This window comes from Heptranchias perlo, chromosome 28 (assembly GCF_035084215.1).
Source record: "Heptranchias perlo isolate sHepPer1 chromosome 28, sHepPer1.hap1, whole genome shotgun sequence".
In the NCBI taxonomy this organism is placed as follows: domain Eukaryota; kingdom Metazoa; phylum Chordata; class Chondrichthyes; order Hexanchiformes; family Hexanchidae; genus Heptranchias; species Heptranchias perlo.
Genome location: NC_090352.1, coordinates 35269526 through 35293598, shown reverse-complemented (window position 1 = coordinate 35293598; position 24073 = coordinate 35269526). Strand labels below are relative to the sequence as shown.

Below are 24073 nucleotides of genomic sequence, written 5' to 3'. Positions count from 1 at the left end.
CAGTCTTGAATGGCCGACCCCGTATCCTGCGATTATGCCCCGTAGTTCTAGACTCTCTAGTTAGGGGAAACAATCTCTCAACATCGATCCTGTCAAGCCCCCTCAGAATCTTACATGTTTCAATGAGGTCATCTCTCATTCTTCGAATGCTTTCTGTGCCACACTTCAAGTGTCACACTCAACTTTCTGTGTCACACTTTAAAGAACAATATAATGAGACAAATGTAGTTTAGAGGAGAACAAAATACCAGAGCCAGAATACCTACAGCCTCTTAATTGACATCAGTATAAACTCACTTAGTGTTTTCTTAACAGCAGCAGTCTCTTAACTGACCTCTGTATGAACAGCAATTAAACCTTATAGCTTTGGAGAGATACCCATCTAAACTTTGCATGTCTGCACTTGAAGTTACTGCACATCAAAAATAATTCATTAGCTGTACGGCACTTTGCAAAGTCCTGAGGACTTGAAAGGTGTTGTATAAATGCAAGCTGTTTCTTTTACATCGTATGATGTTCCTGACCTTATAAAACAATGCATCCTCTGGTTTATGTGGACAATGCCACAGAAGATTTGCCAGTGATCTAATAAAAAAGCTACGTCCAGCATGCATTTCTTGTCTGTTACACTTCAAGTCCCATTAAAATTTCTGTGTCATGCTTAGAAATAAAAAGTATAAAGAAACAATGGCAGATATTTGGAATGTACAGAGACACTCTCCAGGAACAGGAAATGCCGGAGTCAGAATGTTTGCAGCCTCTTGACCTTACCGAAGATACTTTAAAAACAGACAAACCGAGCTCGGCTTCTGATCTGCAACCCGAATGGCAATCAAACTCAGAATGAATTCACACAGTGTTTACATAACAGCAATTAGACTTTGAAGCTTTAAAAAGACACAACGCCTTAGCAGCAGAATAATGTATTGTGTGTTCCAGCAGCATAACACCCCTGTCCTCACAAAACAACGCATCCTCTAACTTACTATTAGCAACAGCACAGGAGATCCGTATGTGAGTGTCGTTATAGTTATATTTATATATCACACACAGCTCCTGTAATGCACTGTTTTGTAATAAGCTCTAGCAGACCTCACTCCTCAGCCAAAACTACACACTACTCCAGCATCACCCTGGAGATCAAAGTTAGTCCTCATTTCTTTCCCCCACTATCGACTATCTCCTCTGCCCTGGCTTCTCCACCCTCACTCCTAACAATAAATCTGAGGAGCTCATGGATTTCTTTGTTGACAAGATAGAGACCATCTGTTCAGCTGCCCTTGATGCTTCTCCCTCTTTCACTTGCCCGCCAAGCCAAACATCACCCCCAGGTGACCCCTTCCCTAGTCCTGAACCACTTCTTTCTATAGTTTCTCCCGTATCTCCTCTCATGTCTTTTAGGAGCTCATCTCATCCATGAGACCCACCTACTGCTCCTTCAACTCCTTTCCCACTGAACTGCTTACCACCTGATCCCTATGCTAGCTAACAATGTAAAGGCTCTCTCTCCTCAGGTGTTGTCCCACTCTCTTTCAAAACCGCTGTTAACCCTCTCCTCAAGAAACCCACCCCGATCCCTCTGGCCTCACAAACCGCTGCCCCATTTCCAATCTCCTCTTCTTCTCCAAAGTTTTTGAACGTGTTGTTATTTCCGAGAGCTGTGCCCATCTCTCCCGCAGCATCCTGTTTTAATCTCTCCAATTAGGTTTCTGCCCCTCCTCCAGCACCAAAAAGGTGCTAATCAAAGTCACAAACAACATTCGCTGCACCTGTGACCATGGTGCATTATTCCTCCTTGTCTTCTTCAACCTTTCTGCAACCTGTGACATGGTCGACCACACCACCATCCTCTTCCAAAGCTTCTCCTCTGTTATCCAGCACAGTGCGATTGCCTTCACTTGATTCCACACTTACCTATCTCATCACTGCCCAAGCATCTCCACTGATGACCTCCGTTCCTGCCTCTGCACCAACACCTTGGGAGACCCCAAGGATCCATCCCTTGGTCTCTTCCTCTTCTTCATTTACATGCTGCTCCTTACCAACATTATCCACCAACATAGGGTCGGCTTCCACATGTCTGCTGATGACACCCAGCCCTACAGCTCCTCCATTGATCTTGACTGCTCCACTGACCCTGTGTTGTCAGGCTGCTTGTCTGTAATTTCCTCCAGCCAAAAAATTGGAAAGACCAAAACTATCGTCTTCAGCCCCCGCCACAAATTCCGTGCCCTCATCACCGACTCCGTTCCCCCCCTCAGGCCACTGTCTCAGGTTGAGCCAGACTGTTTGCAACCTTGATGTTCTATTCAACCCTGAGCTTTGAACCCCATATCCTCTCCATCACAAAGACTGCCTACTCTCACCTCTGTAAAATCACCCGCTTCTGCCCCTATTTCAGCCCATTTACCACCAAAACTCTCATAGAACCATAGAAAAGATACAGCACAGAAGGGGGCCATTTGGCCCATCGTGTCCGCGCCGGCTCGAAGAACAATCAGGTGCCCATTCTAATCCCATCTTCCAGCACCCGGTCCGTAACCCTGCAGCTTACAGCACTTTAGGTGCAGGTCCAGGTACTTTTTAAAAGAGTTGAGGGTCCCTGCCTCTACCACCAATTCGGGCAGTGAATTCCATACACCCACCACCCTTTGGGTAAAAAGGTTTTCCTCATGTCCCTTCTAATCCTTCCGCCAATCAGCTTAAATCTATGTCCTCTAGTTCTTGAACTCTCTGCTAGGGGAAACAGGTACTTCCTGTCTACTCTATCTGGTCCCCTCATAATTTTGTACACCTCAATCAAGTTACCCCAGGCTCACTTTCTTCAGTGCACTCCTGGCTGGCCTCCCATCCTCCAACCTCAGTGAACTTCAGCTCATCCAAAACCTCCTTATCTCTGTAACCTTCTACAGTGCTCCAACTGCACCCTACCCAAAACTCTCTGTTTTTCTGACTCTGGCCTCTTGTTCATCGTCTCCTCTCTTCGCCCCAAAATTGACAACCATGCTTTCAGCTGCCTAGGCCCTAAACTCTGCAATTCCTTTCCTAAACCCCTCTTTCTCTCTACCTTCCTATCCTGATTTAAGACCCTCCTTAAAGCCTACCTCTTTGACCAAGCTTTTGATCACCCCTCCTAATCTCTCTTTCTTTGGCTAGGGGGTCCATCTTTTCCTTTACGCCTCTGTGAAGCGCCTCAGGACGCTGTTCTGCATTAAAGACGCTATATAAATGTAAGTTGTTGTTGCTGTTGATAAACTACCTTTGGTTTTAACATGTTTTCTTTGGGAAGTCTGTGTGAATCTGGCTTGTTGTGATTGTTTGCTGCAACGTGTGAAAGTCTGATGAGCCTGCTTTAATTATCCTGCGGTGGAATCACTTACAGAATTAGACTGTGTGTTGGTGCTAAGTGTGAGTGAAATATTGCTTTCATTGTTTAAAAATAAAAATGACAGCATAATAAAAGTTCAAGAAGCTCAGGACCAAGGGAAGAGGGCTTGGCTCCATCATTTAGAACTCACTGTAACCATCTTCACTTCCCTCCTTAATGACATAATCTATTTTCAGTGCATTCAGCAATATTCATTTCTTTGAATGTTGACCAGTAATTCAAAGAGTAACATTGAATTACGTTTCCCTTTCCTGACAACCGGGTCTCCCCAGTTCACTCTCTTCACCCAACTTGGCCATTCCCTTTATTATTTGATGTTCTACCACGTTAAAGGTGCTATATAAATGGAGGCGGTTGTTGTTTTAAATGAATGAACCTGACCTGGCATTGTGTGGCAGGGTACAACATATGCTCAATATATGTTATACATAGAACACCGGTGAGAGATCAGAGCTGGCAAGCAGGCCTGCGATTCAGAAGGAAGTTTCTGAGAGATGTGCTCTGAGACAGTGAGGTAAGTGTTACATCGAGTCTACAGCACAGAAACAGGCCATTCGGCCCAACTGTTCTATGCTGGCCTTTATGCTCCACACGAGCCTCCTCCCACCCTTCTTCATCTAACACTATCAGCATATCCTTCTATTCCTTTCTCCCTCTTGTGTTTATCTAGCTTCCCCTTAAATGCATCTATGCTATTTGCCTCAACTACTCCTTGTGGTAGTGAGTTCCACATTCTCACCACTCTCTGGGTAAAGAAGTTTCTCCTGAATTCCCCATTAGATTTATTAGTGACTATCTACCTTATATTGATGACCTCTAGTTTTGGAATCCTCCACAAGTGGAAACGTTTTCTCCACGTCTACCCTATCAAACCCTTTCATAATCTTAAAGACTTCTATCAGGTCACCCCTCAGCCTTCTCTTTTCTAGAGAAAAGAGCCCCAGCCTGTTCAGCCTTTCCTGATAAGTAGATCCTCTTAGTTGTGGTTTTAAATCCTTGTGAATCTTTTTTGCACCTTCTCCACTGCCTCTATATTCTTTTTGGTCAATCAGAAGCGTGATAAGATGTTTTGTACCAGACACGTTGTAAAGTGTAACATGCTTTCAAGCAAGAATGTTTAATATTGAATGAGATAATGAATTTCACCCCCACTCCCAGTGACCTCCCCTCCTTAAAGCACTTGCTCAGGCTGAATAGCGGTTCAATGAACGTTGCAGGCAGGAGTGACTTGTATCTATATGCCTCACCATAGGTTCTGTATTCAGTGGCTGATCACAGGGTAGAAAGTTTTCACTTCCAGTTTTCTCTCCTCCTCCTCTTGAGTCTGTTTGACTCCTCGATGGGGCAACAGTCCCAAAGATGCCGTAGCCCACCCTGTACCTCACTCAAGTTACCATTCTTCCCAGCGAGCGCTGACGGGGATTTTTCTGTGGGGGAGGGGGCGTCACAGCCCAGCCCGATCCTATCCTGTCTGATGTCCACACGGCACACTCTTCAGCAAGGGGTCTTCTGGCAATCAAGGGGACAAACCTGGCTGATTTTTTTCCCATTCTAGGCCAGAACGTCTAAGACCAATGGTTAGAAATCTACCATCGGCCTGGCTGAGATCCATTAACTCAACACAGGCTGATGATTGGACCTGGGCCCTTTCTGATCTCCATGGGTGCCACAAACCGAGCCATAAGGAGAATTATATTTAATCAATTTCTTTTATTAGCTTAATTTTAGTCTGTGCAATCGCAACTATGGAAGTCTCTCTATTAATTAGTGTATATTTCAAGCTCCCTGACTTTTAGTCACTTGTAAATTCAACAAGATGATGAATACATTCTATCACTGTTGGCATGGGGCCTCATCGGTAACCATGGGCAACAGGGGCACCACCTACCTCAGTTCCTTTCCGAATTGCTTAATTTAAAATACATTTATATTTATGGTGCCAATGAGTCACAGAGATAGATATTTAGACAGACGCTGTGATAAATATGAAAAGAAACTATTCTTGGGACAGCTTGGGGCTGTGAAAACATCAGAAAATTAATCTCAGTCCACATACTTGAATAAATTATGTAAATGTATTGAGTAACAAAAAAAAATTCAACTTGTCTTTACCCCTACAGTCATAAATACAGGACACCATATGGACCCTGGTGCGTTCGGATATTTATACCCATGTTCCTGACCACATAACAGATGTGTTAACAGTTGGTCAGGTCCATGAGTTGTATAGATTTCTTGTCACTGAGGTGCTTCTCATGTGACATTTTACTCTTTGCTAAGTGCAGTCGCCAGAAGGAAATGTAAGGGTAGGCTGTTCTGATTGGGGGTTGCTTGGTAACTGGCGTGATTTATGGAGAAGTGGGAATTAATATTCTTTGCAGGTGTACTTTGAGGCAAAGCACATCTAATGAACACAAAGCTTGGGATGAGAAAAGGCCATTTGGCCCAGCAAGCTCACTCCTTGCATAGTCCATGCGTGGCCACCTCAATCATAGGCTCCACCCCATCCCCAACCCAAGCTCTCTTTTACGTCCACCTGAGAGGACAGCCAGGGCTTTGGTTTAATATCTCATCCAAAGGATGGCACCTCTGACACTGCAGCACTCCCTCAATACTGCAATGAAGTGCTTAGATTATGTGCTCAAGTCCTGGGAGTTGGGCTTGAACCCTCAACCTTCTGACTCAGAGGAAAGAGTGCTATCACTGAGCCAAGGTTGACACCAAGTGCAAAGTATGAAGATTAAATGAGCATTGTTAAGGCTGTTTCTGCACTGAATTTGTTTTTCATTTATAAGCCTGTGTGGTAATTGCTGCTTACTTTTTTCTCCAGCATCATTTGTGCCAGCAATGGGTTTCCCAATGGTAATTCTCATACACGTAAGGGTCTTGAAGGCAGAAGAGGAAGATCAATTGGGGGGCAGACTGTTCTGTGTAATACCCGCTGGTACTGTCACACCCGCTGGTACTGTCACACCCGCTGGTACTGTCACACCCACGAGTGTGGACAGAGTTGCGGGTACCTCATTTTGCCAGACTGAAGAAATAGGAGGATAAGATGTCTGTCCTCTGAAGGGACTTCTTTCTTTGGTGGGGGGGGGGGGGGGGGTAACCTCAGAAACTCCGGCAGGGTCAATTCCGGAGCTGACCAGTGGGCACATCCTGGCCCTCCATTGGGATGTCCCCCCACTCCCCTCACAGCTTTTCTAGGCCTGCATTTTTTATCTCTCCATTATTTAATTCTACATCCTCTGATGTGTCGGCATCCTTTGCTCTTCTCCAATCCTGCCCTGTCTGTTTTTTAAGTGCCAGCCATGGCTCAATGGGTAACACTCTCACCTCTAAGTCAGTGGGTTGTGGGCTCATAATCCAATGCAGTACCGAGGGAGTGCTGCACTGTCGGAGGTCTTTCTGATGAGGCGTTAAAACAAGAGCCCATCTACCCCCTCAAGTGGACATAAAGGATCCCACAGCACTATGTCAAAGAAGAGCAGGGGAGTTCTCCCTGGTGTCCTGGCCAACTTTTATCCCTCAACTAACATCACTAAAACAGATCATCTGGTCATTATCACATTGCTGTGTGTGGGATCTTCCTGTGTACAAATTGGCCGCTGCGTTTCCTACATTACAACAGTGACTACACTTCAAAAGTTGTAAAGCGCTTTCGGACATCCTGAGGTCATGAGAAGCCCTATATAAGTGCAAGTCTTTCTTATTTTTTGCACTTGGCAAAAGTTGGGAACCATAATCTTGGAGTAGGATGAGTATGAGGTACAGATCGAGAGAAACAGGAGAATACATTGCTCTTTTCAGTGACACTAAGAAAGGGGAAAAGAAACAAACTGAAAGTCCCTAGCTGCCAACAGAAAGGTATTCACGGGGTACCTGTAGGTGAAAAGGCTGCTTTTGAGGCAGGTATTGTAATGATTCAGCACGGTCTGACCTGGGACAGGTGACCCGGAGCTTAGTTAAAGCACTTGGCTTTGGCCCTTGTGGTCCAATTAGCTCTGACCTGTTACAGTGTGGAACCTTCTATATCCTTCACGTCACCCTCTTCAGCGATTATCGAATGTAAACACTGTGACGTGACTGCTTTGCCTGGTAAATTGCTCCGTTACGCCCATGTTATTAACCGGTGTGCTTCGTGTCGGTGTTTCTCATATCGTTGCACTGAAGTGCCTGCTGCTGCCGTGGTTGATTATTCAGCAGCCAGTGGGCTAGGTCTTGTGAATTTTACACTGACCCCTGGGACTACTCTGTCTATATAGTCTGTTAATTGCTTCACACTTGCTGTAGTGGTTTGGATAATGGCAGAGCCACCACAGAGCTTAATAGTATTCTCACCTTCTGTCCAATTTACAAGTGTTATTACTTGTCAATACTCTCACAGTTACAGGCAGTTTTTTTACATTCTCCCCCCCGCCCCACCACTGCCCCCGAAGGATTTTGGATTTTTCGATATGGACTTTTAGTATCTGCTTTTAAAGTGTCAGCAGTGATTCAGTGGGTAGCACTCTCAGCTCTGAGAGTTGTGGGATTAAATCACACTCCAAAGACATTAGCATATAATCCAAGTTCACGTTCCCAATGCAGTGCTGAGGGGGTGCTGCACTGTCGGAGGTGCCGTCTTTTGGATGAGACGTTAAACCGAGGCCCCGTCTGCCCTCTCAGGTGTGTGTAGGCATATACTTGCCTTAGAGGGGGTGCAACGAAGGTTCACTAGATTGATTCCTGGGATAAGAGGGTTGTCCTATGTGGAGAGATTGAGTAGAATGGGTCCAAATTCTCTGGAGTCTAGAAGAATGAGGTGATCTCATTGAAACGTATAAAATTCTTAGAGGGCTTGACAGGGTAGATGCTGAAAAAGGCTGTTACCCCTGGTTCGAGAGTCTAGAACTAGAGGTCATAGTCTCAAGATAAGGGGTCGGTCATTTAGGATCCAGATGAAGAAAAATGTCATCACTCAGAGGGTTGTGAATCTTTGGAATTCTCTACCCCAGAGGATGCTCAGTCATTGAGTATATTCAAGACTGAGATTGATGGATATTTGGACACTGAGGGAATCAAGGGATTATATGGAAAGGGCGGGAAAGTAGAGTTGAGGCAGATCAGCCATGATGTTATTGAATGGCAGAGCAGGCTCGAGGGGGCGTATGGCCTACTCCTGCTCCTATTTCTTATGTTCTTAAAAGATCCCATGGCACTATTTCGAAGAAGAGCAGGGAAATTCTCTCCGGTGTCCTTGTCAATATTTGTCCCTCAACCATCATCAATAAAACAGATTATCTGGTCATTGTCACATTGCTGTTTGTGGGACCTTGCTGTGTGCAAATTGGCTGCAGTGTTGCCTTCAAAAGTACTTCATTAGCTGTAATGCAGTTTGGGACATACTGAGGTGAAGCAGTATTCTGCTGTGAAAGTGTAGTTGTGCAGCCCTTTAAGGCTGCAAAGCTTCGGTCAGTCAGGCTTTCTTTTCCTTAAGTGTGATTGTTAAAGTCAGTTGGTGACTACAGACATTCTGACTCCTGTGTCAATGAGGTATTTTCTTTCAGAGTGTCTACTGACAATGAGTTGGAGGCGGGACGGGACTTAGGCCAAACAAAGTCTATTTACAAAGTCTACTTAAAAAGAGTCTGCAGCAAACAGAACTCATGACAGAAACTGCAGCAACTTCTCCCGATAAAAGCAGGGTGATTTCTCCAGCAAAATGCAGTGAGTGGAGGATAGTTACATAATACAAATTATGCACGTAAAATCAATCTCAGTCACTTACAGCAGTACGGTCTCCAGGTGTAATTGACGGGGGAATTACCCAATCATCTCCATTCTGGCCGGGAATAGTGGTGTCACTATATGCAGCCATTTTCTTTAACTGTAGGAATTTCTCTGTAGGGTGCACACGATTAGTTTTCTTTCCCTTCTTCTAACTTTTTTCTTAAATGTGTGACACAAATTTGCATACAGATAGATGTGACACTTGCGTGTGACAGACAAAACAAGCATGACACACAACGTAGCTTTATATAAAAAAACAGTACATCGCACACTTTTTTTGTCTGTGTTTTTATATATATAATATATAAAACACTGGTTTGGCCACAACTGGAGTATTGTGTCCAATTCTGGGCATCACACTTTAGGAAAGATGTGAAGGCCTTAGAGAGGGTGTAGAAAAGATTTACTAGAATGGTTCCATGGATGAGGGACTTCAGTTATGTGGAAAGACTGGAGAAGCTGGGCTTGTTCTCCTCAGAGCAGAGAAGGTTGAGAGGAGATTTGATAGAAGTGTTCAAAATCATGAAGGGTTTAGATAAAGTAAATAAAGAGAAACTGTTCCCATTGGCGGTAGGGTCGAGAACCAAAGGACACAGATTTAAGGTGATTGGCAAAAGAACCAAAGGCGACATGAGGAAAAACTTTTTTATGCAGCGAGTTGTTATGATCTGGAATGCGCTGCCTGAAAGGGTGGTGGAAGCAGATTCAATCGTGGCTTTCTAAAATCAATTGGATAAATAGTTGAAGGGAAAAAATTTGCAGGGCTATAGTGGGGGAATGGGACTAACTGGATTGCTCTTACAAAGAGCTGGCAAAGGCTCAATGGTCTCCTTCTGTGCTGTAACCATTCTATGAGAAGTAGAAGGGACACATTCCCATAAAACGCACACAAATAAAAAAGGTCCAGTCGTACGATGTATGAATGACGCAACATCAAGACGCATGGGTAAAGGATGTCCCTGGAGATGAGCGTTACTGCCTTGGAAGGAACAGGTTTAAAGTCTCTGAGAGTCCCAAGTTCATAAAAAGGAGCCATAGTTATAAATTAAATGTGACTTTTTTTTATTTCTAACTACCTGTATGTGACAGCTTTACTAAACCGTGACAGTTATGTCTCCACATATACAATAGGAGAGAAAAAAAATGTCACAAGGGTTCACTTTCTCGGTTGCTGCTGCCTGTTTACAATTTTCACTCCTGCTTCTTAATTGAGTTAGTGTGTTCACAGACGGATGACAGACAATTCCCTGTGCACCCACTTTCACACGAATAAGGACTCGGGATGGCAGAAATTGCCGATTATGTCTCAGTACTGAGGTGAATGTTTAATTTGTTTCTTTTGCTCCAGTTTTCTTGCCACAGGTATGGAAACTCTTCTCTCTTCCCGCGCACGCCCCACCCCCACCCATCACCAGCTCCGTTTGTAAGCACAGGATGTTTCGTCAGGCTGTTCGACCATGGAGGGAGCATCAGAGCTGGTCCTGGTGCCAAAGAGTCATACATTTTCTAAGGGGTTGGGGGGCACTGGATCAGAAGCTCCTGGCTGTTTATTTTCTCCAGGGGACATTAAGGGCAATCACGGTGCCCTTTTGCTGCACCGTTGGGGATCAGTTATCTCGCCACAAATCAGGGAGGGAATGGAGGGGCCTTCTGGGTCTGTACGACTCTGTATGGGTACCACAACCACTGAGCCATTGGCAGCCATACCCACTTTCCTTTGAAGTTTTTTTATTCTCTCACCCTCCTATGTGCCCGGTCAAGCGGAGACGAGAGTCCCGATCTCTGAATACTGGGTAGACATCCAGTGGGGAACATGTGTACAATGGGAGTGGAGTGCCCCCTCAGTCCCCACATCGTAGCTCCAGTGAGCAACAGACCGGAGATCCAGTCTCTGAATACTGGGCTGCCATCCAATACTTGCGATCAATGGGACTGGAGAAGTGATCATCCATTGTATCCAGCCAGTTCTCCTGATAGGGAGTTGCGAGTCGGGCTCACAACTTGCCGGGTGAAAAGGACATATCTTAGTTATGGAAGTGATCCAGAGCATGATCTGCTGGATCTAAAGCAGTGGAAGAAATGGGTTGCCTCATGTGCCATTAAGTACGGAAGAAGAAGCAGCCAGTCTCAGGTCCTCCTGTGTCACAAACCATTCTCTGTCAGAGAGCAGGGGTAAGGATACTCATCCAATGCAACCACTCAGAGCTGGATGCAAGAGGAATGCATTGGCATTCTTGGGGAGAAGTCAGCAGACGGAAAAGTTCGTCAGCACAGCCGAGATAGGGACTCACCATGTTAGGAATCATGACAGCTTAATGGCTGGAAGAATGCAGCCTGTTCTCTCCCTCTACGTCCGATTCTTACAGGCACTCGTTGAGTGACCAGAGGACACTTCCACTCCTCCTTTAAAAACAGCCGTCTGTCTGACATGCAGCAAACGCTCAGGTGCGGCACGTGTGACCTAATTTATTATTCAATACCAAGCACATCTGCTAACCTCCTTCCCTGTAAAACACAGGACTCCACATTTCTCAAGTCACTGAGAGAGTATAAATGGAAACCTTCTGATGGATTTTGGACTTTTAATACCAATTTTTTAAAAGGATGGGCTAGAAACCCTGGATTAGATGCTCAGAGAGCAGGATTTGGTTATCAATGAAGTCAAGAACACAGATCTATTAAACTTGACCGAAAACAGAAGGCATGTTGGGAAGTTGACTAAGTTCTGAAGATATCAGATATTATTATCGCTTCATTATTGTCGAAGACGAACTGCTGTGTCCGAGAGACTTCTTGTACTTTTGGGGAGATAAGGACAAGGTTAGAGATAAAGCAAACCAAAACAAAGCCAGCTGTATTCTCAAGCCGTGAGCAAGAGAGAGAAAGCATGCTATCTTGCAGCAGCAGAGAGAGAGATATAAAATAGCCATTTTATAGATTTGGAGGAGACAGAACTAGAAGCAATGCAAAGAAGATGCCAAAGAAGATTTAACTGAGTTGTGCTCTCGGATAAGGTTTTAAGTATCTCTACCTGTAAAACTTGGTGTCTTAATAAAGAAAGAAAGAACTTGGATCTATATAAATGCCTTTCACAACCTCAGGATATCCAGAAGTGCTTTTGAAGTGCAGTCACTGTTGTAATGTGGGAAACGCAGCAGCCAATTTGCGCACAGCAAGGTCCCGCAAACAGCAATGTGATAATGACCAGATAATCTGTTTTAGTGATGTTGGCTGAGGTAATATTGGCCAGGACACTGGGAGAACTCCCCTGCTCTTCTTCGAATTGATCTATTTATGTCCACCTGAGATGGCAGACAGGGCCTCAGTTTAATGTCTCATCTGAAAAACGGCACCTCTGACAGTGCAGCACTCCCTCAGTATTGCACTGGAGTGTCAGCCTAGATTTTGTGCTCAAGTCTCTGGAGTGGGACTTGAACCCACAACCTTCTGATTCAAGAGGTGAGAGTGGTACCTACTGAGCCATGGGCTGACGCGGTCAATAAATAATGTCAATAAAACCAATGATTTAGAAATATTTTTCAGCCTCGGTTGATTCTGACCTCTCGTACCTAATAGAGTAAAGGGTTAAAAATCCTACACTGCGAAATGGAGGGAAACGTTCGGCATTTTCTAAGAACGTTTTCCTCACCCTAAAAAGTTGACAGCCTCAAAGGATTTCAGGAATCTTTGTGACATTCACAGCCAGGAAAGCTTCAGCAACAGGAATTTAATAGCAGTAAAAGGCTCCAGATTCACAAAGACAGAAGCTGGAGATAGAAGGCAATTGTTATTGGCTTTCTGGTGTAGTGTTGACAGAGGCCGTCAGCATCACTGTCAAACTGCTCCATGTTAAGTGGCAGCTAATCTGAATAACTTTCAGAGCCGAAGTATTCACACGCAGACGTGTGGAGGGAGACTGATAAGTATGAACCGGCCATCTTCAGGCTCCCTGGCCGACTGTAGTTGCTCAAAGCAAGATTCATGCTTCAGCTAATTATCTAATTCATTAATTGTTGCTTGCTGACATTTAGTGGTTAGCACAGACTCCCTTCATACAGATGTGAATCCCCCCTCCTACTCCTCTCCTTAAGGTGTGTTCTTCCCCTACACACCCCACTGTACAGTTCTAATAACATCTGTTTATTACAGTGCCTCCTGTACAGCTCTACTCCATCCCATACAGTATACAGTGCCTCCTGTACAGCTCTACTCCATTCCATACAGTACAGTGCCCCCCTGTTCGGCTCTACTCCATCCCATACAGTGCAGTGCCCCCCTGTACAGCACTACTCCATCCCATACAGTATACAGTACCTCCTGTACAGCTCTACTCCATCCCATACAGTGCAGTACCCCCCCGTACAGCTCTACTCCATCCCATACAGTACAGTGCCCCCCCGTACAGCTCTACTCCATCCCATACAGTGCAGTACCCCCCCTGTACAGCTCTACTCCATCCCATACAGTGCAGTGCCCCCCTGTACAGCTCTACTCCATCCCATACAGTATACAGTGCCCCCCTGTACAGCTCTACTCCATCCCATACAGTGCAGTGCCCCCCTGTACAGCTCTACTCCATCCCATACAGTACAGTGCCACCTGTACAGCTCTACTCCATCCCATACAGTGCAGTGCCCCCCTGTACAGCTCTACTCCATCCCATACAGTGCAGTGCCCCCCTGTACAGCTCTACTCCATCCCATACAGTACAGTGCCCCCCTGTACAGCTCTACTCCATCCCATACAGTGCAGTGCCCCCCTGTACAGCTCTACTCCATCCCATACAGTACAGTGCCACCTGTACAGCTCTACTCCATCCCATACAGTAGTGCCCCCCTGTACAGCTCTACTCCATCCCATACAGTATACAGTACCTCCTGTACAGCTCTACTCCATCCCATACAGTATACAGTGCCCCCCTGTACAGCTCTACTCCATCCCATACAGTATACAGTACCTCCTGTACAGCTCTACTCCATCCCATACAGTATACAGTACCTCCTGTACAGCTCTACTCCATCCCATACAGTACAGTGCCCCCCTGTACAGCTCTACTCCATCCCATACAGTGCAGTGCCCCCCTGTACAGCTCTACTCCATCCCAAACAGTATACAGTGCTCCCCTGTACAGCTCTACTCCATCCCATACAGTACAGTACCCCCCTGTACAGCTCTACTCCATCCCAAACAATATACAGTGCCCCCCTGTACAGCTCTACTCCATCCCATACAGTACAGTAACCCCTGTACAGCTCTACTCCATCCCATACAGTACAATGCCCCCCTGTACAGATCTACTCCCCTCCATACAGTATAGTGCCCCCCAGTTACAGCTCTACTCCCCTCCATACAGTACAATGCCCCCCTGTACAGATCTACTCCCCTCCATACAGTACAGTGCCCCCCTGTACCATTGTACATGTCTCCATCCACCACAGTGCCTCTAGGTACAGTTCTACCCTGCTCTAGGCAGGTGTGGCTCCCTCTGTACATAATCCAACCAAACCTATGGGGTAAACAACAAGTTTCATTTAAACAGCACTTTAACGTAGATCAGTGTCCCAGGACGTTTCATAGAGGAAGAAGGGAGTGGATGCCAAGCCATTGTGGGAATGGTCGAGGAGGAGGGTTTAAAGGTGGAAAGACAGCTAGAGATGGAGTGGGATTTATAAGGGCATTCCAGGGAGTTCAATCGCAACAACTGAAGAGTCTGCCACCGCCAGGGGATGCCAAAACCAGGGGCCATAAATATAAGATAGTCACCAATAAATCCAATAGGGAACTCAGGAGAAACTTCTTTACTCAGAGAGTGGTTAGAATGTGGAACTTGGTACCACAAGGAGTAGTTGAGGTGAATAGCACAGATGCATTTAAGGGGAAGCTAGATAAGTACATGAGGGAGAAAGGAATAGATGAAGTCGGGAGGGAGGAGGCCTGTGTGGAGCATAAACACCGGCATAGACCAGTTGGGCCGAATGGCCTGTTTCTGTGCCGCACATTCTGTGTAAAATAAAAAGGTGGTCAGGGTTCGAGGGAATGATGTGTATATTAGCTTACAAAGGGATTGAACTATCGCTGGCACAGAGCAATTACAAGGCTCCAGTGTCCAACAAAAAAACTAAACAATAAATTCAAAAGCAGCCGAGACTAGTCCAATTTATTTCCATTTTATTACTGGTTACAGTGCCCCCTCCCCAAACCCCCCCCCCCCCAACCTAAAGGCTTTGGCTATTTTCAGCTGGCAGATTATACCTTGCGGTGGTAGGAGCGTGGAGATCTGATTTGGTATTTTAAATAGAAATGCCGGAACTCTCACACTGTCAGGCCCAGCGTGGCCTTTTGTTCCCGCCATTAAACAGGGCTGAATGAACCTCAAGCCAAACTGAACTGCCCCAGGGTCAAAGGGTGACACGGGTGCCCCAGTTTTTCTAGAATCCATTCCTTCTGTTGCATTAGCCTCACTTCTGCTGACATGTACTGCTGGAAGTCTCTGTGCTTGGACTCATACCCGTGACGTCACTGCTTGGGAGGGAGAGGCTGTTCCTCGGACCGGCTCTGGGCTGCCTTCTCTCGCTGGCAGCTGCAGTCAGCGCATGTGTCCCTCACGGCTGACGGCCGTGTCTCTGCTGGCTTGCCCTGTGTGGAGAAACAAAAAAAACAAAATCACATCGACAGGCCCGCAGCACAAAACAACCCACAATTCAGAACGTTTCTCAGTGGGGAGCACTCTCGCCTCTGAACGTCATGGGTTCAAGACCCACTCCAGAGACTTGGGCACAAATTCTAGGCTGACGCGCCCAGTGCAGTACCGAGGGGGTGCTGCACTGTCGGAGGTGCCATCTTTCCGATGAGACTTTAAACCGAGACCCCATCCGCCCTCTCAGGTGGACGTAAAAGATCCCACGGCACTATTGGAAGGAGCACAGGGGAGTTTTCCCAGTGTCCTGGCCAATATCAATGCCACAACCAACATCACTAAAACAGATTATCTGGTCATTATCTCATTGTTGTTTGTGGGAGCTTGCTGTGTGAAAATTGGCTGCCATGTTTCTAGATTACAACAGTAGCTACGCTTCATAAAGTACTTAATTGGCTGTAAAGCACTTTGGGACGCCTGAGGTCATGAAAGGATCTATATAAATGCAAATTCTTTCTTTCAATGCATTATCTGAGGTGACGCTCCAGTGCTGTACCGAGGGAGCGCTGCACTGTCAGAGGTGCCTTCTTTAGGTTAAGATGTTAAACCCGAGATCCCTTCTGCCTATTCCATTGGTTCAGGTGGACAGTGATGATTCCATAGCACTATTCGAAGAAGAGTAGGGGAGTTCTCCCAGTGTCCGGGCCAGCATTTGTCCCTCAACCAACACCATCAAAAACAGATGAACTGGTCATCTATCTCAGTGCTGTTAGTGGGACCTTGCTGGCACCAAATGGCTGCCCCGTTGGCCTATAGTGACTGCAGTCTAAAACCTAAACAACTGTGTGAAGTGCTACTGAGATGTTTCACCGAGGCGCTATATAAATGTATTTCTTTTTCCCTTCAAACCAGCAGTGTCACTCAGAGACAGTTGCATACAGTGACACCACTATTCCTGGCCGGAATGGAGATGATTGGGTAATTCTGTCAATCATGTCTGGAGACCACACTACTTTAAGTGACTGGCATTGATTTTACGCACATAATTTGTATTATGTAACCATCCTCCACTCACTGCATTTTGCTGGAGAAATCACCCTGCCATTATTGGGAGAAGTTGCTGCAGTTTCGGTCATGAGTTCCGTTTGCTGCAGTTTGTAGAGACTTTTTTTTAAATAGACTCTGTTTGCTTTGCTGTTTGCTGAGTAAATAAACTTTGTTTGCTGAAAGTCTTGCCCAGCTCCAAATCATTGGCTAACACAGTGGTGTCAATAGACACCATGCTCAGAGAGGCCACAGGATGGTTGGAGTGGGAAATGGAAATGCCACAGTGGTGCTGTTCTGAAATTTGGGTTAAGGCAGATTCTTGCGGTACAACCAAAGGGAACCTTGCGCTGTGCTTGGGTTTCGCATGCGGAGACTGGGTGACAACAAGGGAAAAGTGCTCCATTCCCAGCATTAACATATTGCGCTCCTTCCTTCCATCTCCCCAAATAAATAAATAACATCAATGAACAATAAGAGAACTATGAACTGGGATAAGATGACAGATTTGAAGGGCTGGTGTCATCAAGGGTACAATTTGAGACAATCACACTTCTGTGGGTCACGTCAACATTTAAAAAAATGATATTCTGCCTTTCTCTCTTGGCCTCTTCCTGCCAAGCCTGTTCTCCAGCTCAAACCTCACCTCGGTTAGACCACACTTACGGTACCGTGCACAGTTACTGTCTCCATATTACAAAACAGATATTGAAGCATTGGAGAACGTGCAAAAAAGATTTACAAGGATGATACCAGAATTGGGGATGTTACTATCAGGAAAGACTGAACAGGCTGGGGCTCTTTTCTCTAGAAAAGAGAAGGCTGAGGGGTGACCTCATAGAGATCTTTAAGATTATGGAAGGGCTCGATAGGGCCCTAGAGAAGATGTTTCCACTCAGTGGGGGGAGACTAAAACTAGAGGCCATAAATATAAGACAGTCACCAATAAATCCAATCAGGAATTCAAGAGAAATTTCTTTACCCAGAGAATGGTTAGAATGCGGAACTCGCTGCCACATGGTGTAGAATAGCACAGATGCATTTAAGGGGAAGCTAGGTAAATACATGAGGGATGAAATGCCAGTTGCCAACGGTGGATGGCGCTGTTTGCTTTGAAGTGAGTCGTTTGCTGGCGGTGCAGGAGGGAGAGGGTAACTTATGGCTGCAATATATACAGTCGAGCCAATTTGGGATTTATTTCATAGCAATTAACAATAAAACAAACACTACTCGAGTCCTGAATAAATCACTGAATGCCAGCATTTCTCCCACTCAACAGCTGCGAAATGGGAAAAATAAATAAAATCTCACAAAGTACAGAGAGAAAAGAAGAGACTATAGTGTTCAGGGTTTGTTGTCTCCTTGCTTCCTCTCTCGCCTGCTCAGGTATATTGAGTGTATCTGTTACGACGTGGAATTGGTGCTGGTTTCCCCTCCCCCGCCCCTCCACCCGATCCTATAGTCCTCACACTGCCCAGCTCAATGTCACACCTACTTTGCAGTTTTCAAAAATGCATTTGTTTTGCAGCTGGTTTTTTTAATGAAATATCTGTTAACAGCGTTCCTGTATCTGTAGGAATTCCTGCATTTTACGGGAGAATGTAACCTGCATATGGGACAGGCAGCAAAATGAGGGAAAGCTAATGGAATGGGGAGATTGGGAGAGAGAGACACACACAAAGTGGGGAGAGAGGAAGGCGAAGAGGGAAGAAAGCAAGGGGGGGGGGGGGGAGACAAAAAGTGATGGGAGAGAGGGGTGACTAGAGAGAAAGAGGAAGGGAGGGAGGGAGAAAGAAAAAAAGAGAGGGGGAGCAAGGAGGATATAAGGGAGAAGGGAGAGAAAAGAAAGAGTGGGAGAAACATAAGAAAAAGATAGAGGGGGAGCAAGGAGGATATAAGGGAGAAGGGAGAGAAAAGAAAGAGTGGGAGAAACATAAGAAAAAGATAGAGGGGGAGAAAGAGGGTGAAGGATACTGAAAAGGAGTGGGGCAGAGTGAACGGGAGAAAATGAGACAGTGCAAGGAAGAGTGAAAGTGTGCAAGAGACAGTGGGGGAGAATGGGGACAGTGAGTGTCAGAGACAGTGAGTGTCAGGGACAGTGAGTGTCAGGGACAGTGAAAGAGAGATGAGGAGGGGTTGAATCGGTGGGGGGGGGGGAGATTTTTAAAAGCAGACACGGACTTTGGGGTCAACAAATTGGGAGACGGGGAGCCAGTGGAGATCAGCGAGTGGTAGGAAGGAAACTTATTATGGGATGTAGGATTGCCGACTGTGTTTGGACTGTATTTCATCACATGATCCCCCGCCTCCAATCACCCAGCCCCCACATTCCAGCCACAAGTTACCCGACTTGTCAATCCTCGCGGCAAATTGTCCATAATGGTGGCTGCAATACCCACAGTCCTCTGCACTCCAGAAACCACTCTATCCATGGCATGGTTTTACCAGGGCTGCATTGCGTTCTGGGTGTGCTGCGGCCCTGCTGTTTGTTGCGAGTCGGGCCCGAGCAAAAGGGGAGCAGAAAATGTCCCGATGATTTTTACCCCAGGTTGAACATAGGAGCCTCTGAGAGATGAAATCTTTAATTGCGGGGAGACTCCAGGACAATCCGGGTGGGGTTTGGCAATCTTAATGGAATAGGGTGCAGGCAGCAGTGTTTGGGATGCTTTACAGCTCATGTAGGTTGGAATTCGGGAGGCAGGTGAGGAGAGCACTGGGGAAATTGAGCCGGGAGGGGGCTGAGGCATCCAGCGGCAGAAGGGCGAGGTAGGGGCAGGTGAGGTTATAGAGGTATATTCTTCAGGAAAACACATGGAATTCCAGATTCAGACCCCACCCTGTGCAGAGTTGGCTTCTCTCAGCTGAGGTTACAGTAGTGATACCACAACTGACTTCAGTGTCGTGGGCTTGGTGGTGGCGGGGAGGGAGTTAGTGAGGGGGACCTACTTCTGATCACTGTCCAGTATCCAGTGCTGAAATGTGCCCACGTATGGGCACCGTGTGAAGTACAAAATCGGGATTGGCTGTGATACCCCCAAGGTCAAATAGCTTGTCAACATCAGTGGCTCACATATGAAGAATGGTCACTTCGGCAAAGGGAGGGGGGGAAAACAGGAAAAATGTAGGTCTTCCTGTATTCCTGTAGATTGTCAGCCATGGCTGAGTGGGTAGCACTCTCGCCTCTGAGTCAGAAGGTTGTGGGTTTAAGCGTCACTCCAGGGACTTGAGCACATAATCTAGGCTGACACTGCCAGTGCAGAACTGAGGGGAGTGCTGCACTGTCGGAGGTGCCATCTTTCCAATAAGACGTCAAAACGAGGCCCCATTTGCCCTCTCAGCTGGAAGTAAAAGATCCCACGGCATTATCTCGAAGAAGAGCAGGGGAGTTCTCCCCAGTGTCCTGGTCAATATTTATCCAACAACCAACATCATTGAAACAGATTATCTGGTCTCTATCACATTGATGTTTGTGGGATCTTGCTGTGCCACGTTTCCTACATTACAACAGTGACTATACTTCAAGAAGTACTTCATTTGCTGTAAAGTGCTTTGGGACATCCTAAGGTTGTGAAAGGCGCTATATAAATACAAGTTATTTCTTTCTTTCAGAACACAGCTTACTTTGATCAGGATTCTTGGGGGAGAGGAAACATTCATTAATAATTTTGCTGAGATTTTGCATCGTGACAAGACCAGTACAAGACGCTGTGTTAAGAACTGCTTTTTTGTTCTTAAATTACAGCCATCTCCGGGGACCCTACACCTGCAAGGTTAACTGTCTCTGCTTTGCTACAATTAAATGTAGTAACAGAGTTCGGGTCCTATACACACACTATCAGTAATCTATTGATACCTCATGTATTTGTTTTCAATGTAAACTACCCCGTGTTTCTGGACTCTGGTGCTGACAGCATGCAGACTATTCGTTCCCAGACCTCTGCTAGTGCCCCAGTGGCCTCATGCCAGTGGGTGCTGGCCACCAACCCAGTCAGAACAACTCCCATCCAATTTCCCTTCCTCCTCCCCCTTCCCAGAATGAGGGGTGCAGACTCTGCTCTGAGTGGAGGGATTCAATCTAGGTCCTTTCACTGTATGGTGCTGAGTTTTGCTCCTCCAACATTGTGCACAGTTCTGGTCTCCATATTACAAAATGGATATAGAGGCACTGGAGAAGATGCAAAAAAAAGATTTACAATGATGATACCAGAACTGAGAGGTTACAACTATCAGGAAAGACTGAACAGGCTGGGGCTCTTTTCTCTAGAAACGAGAAGGCTGAGGGGTGACCTCATAGAGGTCTTTAAGATTATGAAGGGGTTCGATAGGGTAGACGTACCTATAATATAAAGAATGAAGTACTTTTGAAGTGCACTCACAGTTGTAATGTAGGAAACGCCAGCACAGGCCAACCTCTGACCCAAAAAGTTGCATCTAAAGGCGACAGAAATCTGCCACGGAGATTTCCTTTCTCATAAGAAGTGGCAATAAAAAGCTTGCTTTGCAAAGCTAATGACCTCCCTTCCTTCCCTGAAATTTTTTATGGCTACAATTTTTTTTCCAGCCAAGCACATTTTTCACTAAATTGTTGCCTCTCCTCGTTAAGTGGCTTGTGTTTAAGCACAGGTAATAAATAAAGCCTAATGATGATGGGCAGATACTGTGACAGGAAGCCTGCCTGCGATTGGAGGGTCGCGGGCGAGAGGGGAGGGGGATTACTAAGAGCTGCGCCTTTACTTGTGGTTGGGGTTAAAACGCAGCCGTGTTCACGCCGAAGCAATGAAGTATCTTTAATAGCTGAAGGGTATTGATTGCTTCGAATAGCGCCCATTACATCACTAGCTGTAAAATCTAAGAGATGCAGTTAAAAGACACTCAATTCCAGCTAATCAGGAGTGTGAAGTGAAACATCCCAACAAAGGGTTTATTGATGAGCATGTTTCAAAACAGTTCAGGAGCTGATGTGCCACAATCATCAATCACTTGGTACTGGGGAAATCGAGCCCTCTTCAAGCAAATTAACACCACATACATTATATGAATTATATAGAATTACATAGAATGTAAGGCACAGAAACAGGCCATTTAGCTCAACAGGTCTATGCTGGTGTTTATGCTCTACACGAGCCTCCTCCTTCCCTACTTCATCTGTACCATCATATGGTACAGTCCCTCACCACTTGAAAGGTCTACTTTTAAAACGGACAGTCACTTATATCGGCCAAATGGTGATAACCATTATCCATTTGTATTAACGTCAATTTCAGAATTGCCTGTTATAGCGTCTTAAGTGCTCCATTTATTTCGGGCAGAAACAGCTGTGCTTACGCACTGGTTTGCACCTCGTTAAGGTGCACTGAATGCAAGAACCAACATAAGTAAGTAACGATACCCTGTTAATGTTCCATTACCTAAAGCCTAAGATGGTCAGCAATAAATCCAATAGGGAATTCAGGAGGAACTTCTTTACCCAGAGACTGGTTAGAATGTGGAACTCGCTACCACAGGGAGTGGTTGAGGCAAATAGCACAGATGCATTTAAGGAGGGTTGGATAAACACGAGGGAGAAAGAATTAGAAGGTTATGCTGATAGGGTTAGATGAAGGGGGATGGGAGGATGCCCGTGAGGAGCATAAACACCGGCATGGACCAACTGGCCGAATGGCCTGTTTTTGTGCTGTAAATTCTATGTAATCCCCTTTAGGTAATGTAGGGTTACAATTTGTACTAAGCACTGACTGCAGTTTAAATAAAACTTGAGGTCAGAATGGAGCTGGAAACAACTGGGCAAGAGGTTGCTACACAGACAGAACATTCTTGTTCTGTAGTAATAGCGCTGCCACGTTATACCAGCCATCGCGCATAGCGGGCAAATCGAGTTTGCACGGAAGTGCCCGCTGTCAGTGGTGGGGACTGTATATCGAGCAAAGGCCCCTCGTCTGTCAAACGAAACCAGGTTTACCAGGGATGAGGGACTTCAGTTATATGGAGAGACTGGAGAAGCTGGGATTGTTCTCCTTAGAGCAGAGAGGGTCAAGAGGAGATTTAATAGAGGTGTTCAAAACGGGTTTTGATACAGTAAATATGGAGAAATTTTCCACTGGCAGGAAGGTCGGTAACCAGAGGGTAAAGATTTGAGGTAATTGGCAAAAGGACCAGAGGGGAGATGAGGAGAAATTTTTTTACGCAGCGAATTGTTATGATCTGAAATGCGCTGCATTTCAGGGTGGTGGAAGCAGATTCAATAGTAACTTTCAAAAGGGAACTGGATATATACTTGAAAAGGAAATAACTGTAGGGCAATGGGGAAAGAGCGGGGGAGTGGGACTAAATGGATAGCTATTTCAAAGAGCTGGCACGATGGGCCGAATGGCTTCCTTCTGTGCTGTATGATTATTCTACCATTCCTAGTCCAGGTAGACTCCACTACTCCAATGCTCTCCTGGCAGGCCTCTCGTCTTCCAATCTCCGTAAACTTGAGCTCATCCAAAATCCTACTGCCTGTATCCTAACTCGCACCAAATCCCATTCACCCATGACCTACGCTGTCTCCCAGTAACCAAACTCCTCAATTTTAAAATTCTTATCCTCGTGCTCCAACCCCTCCATGGCTTCGCCCGTCCCTCTCTCTGTAACCTTCTCCGAGATCTCTGCGTTCCTCCAATCCGGGTCTCTTGTCCATCCCCGATTTCCTTTGCCCACCATTGGCGGCCGAGCCTTCAGATGCCCAGGCCCTAAGCTCTGGAATTCCCTGCCTAACCTCTCCATCTCTCTCTCCTCCTTTAAGACCCTCCTTAAAACCTACCTCTTTGACCAAGCTTTTAGACACCTGTTCTAATATCTCTTGATGTGGCTTTGTGTCAAATTTTGTCTGATAATTGCTCCCGTGAAGCGCCTTGGAACTTAAGTTAAAGGTGCTATATAAATGCAAGTTGTTGTCGTTGTTGTTGTAATTTAGGACTGACGTCGGGAAGTTCTTCTTCACGTGTGGACTTTTCGAAAGGGCAGTGGAAGTGAAATACCGCTGGAATCATTTAAGAGACAGTTAAATGCAGCAATGTGGGGGTGGAACAGTAGTGTAGTGGTTCTTGTGCTGGATTAGTAACCCAGAGGTTGAGAGTTCAAATCCCACCATAGCAAGCTATAATAAATCTGTAGGCTGGCACCAGACCGTGAAAGCTGACATTTTGTTGTAAAAAGCCAACTGGTTCACTGATGCCCTTCAGGGAAGGGAG

General features: G+C 45.9%; 1 protein-coding gene across 2 annotated transcripts in view; it reads right to left on the bottom strand.

Annotated features, from left to right (window-relative positions):
• dph1 (diphthamide biosynthesis 1) overlaps positions 1-24073 on the bottom strand; it is a 466448-nt gene that overhangs the window by 7291 nt on the left and 435084 nt on the right. The window contains exon 12 of one of the 2 annotated variants that reach the window (XM_068008460.1): positions 15669-15796. In XM_068008460.1, the coding sequence (XP_067864561.1) occupies positions 15677-15796 (120 nt within the window). In that variant the 3' untranslated portion in view covers positions 15669-15676. Of the gene's footprint in view, positions 1-15369; positions 15797-24073 lie in introns of those variants that run through there. The other variant, XM_068008461.1, reaches the window with a different exon arrangement.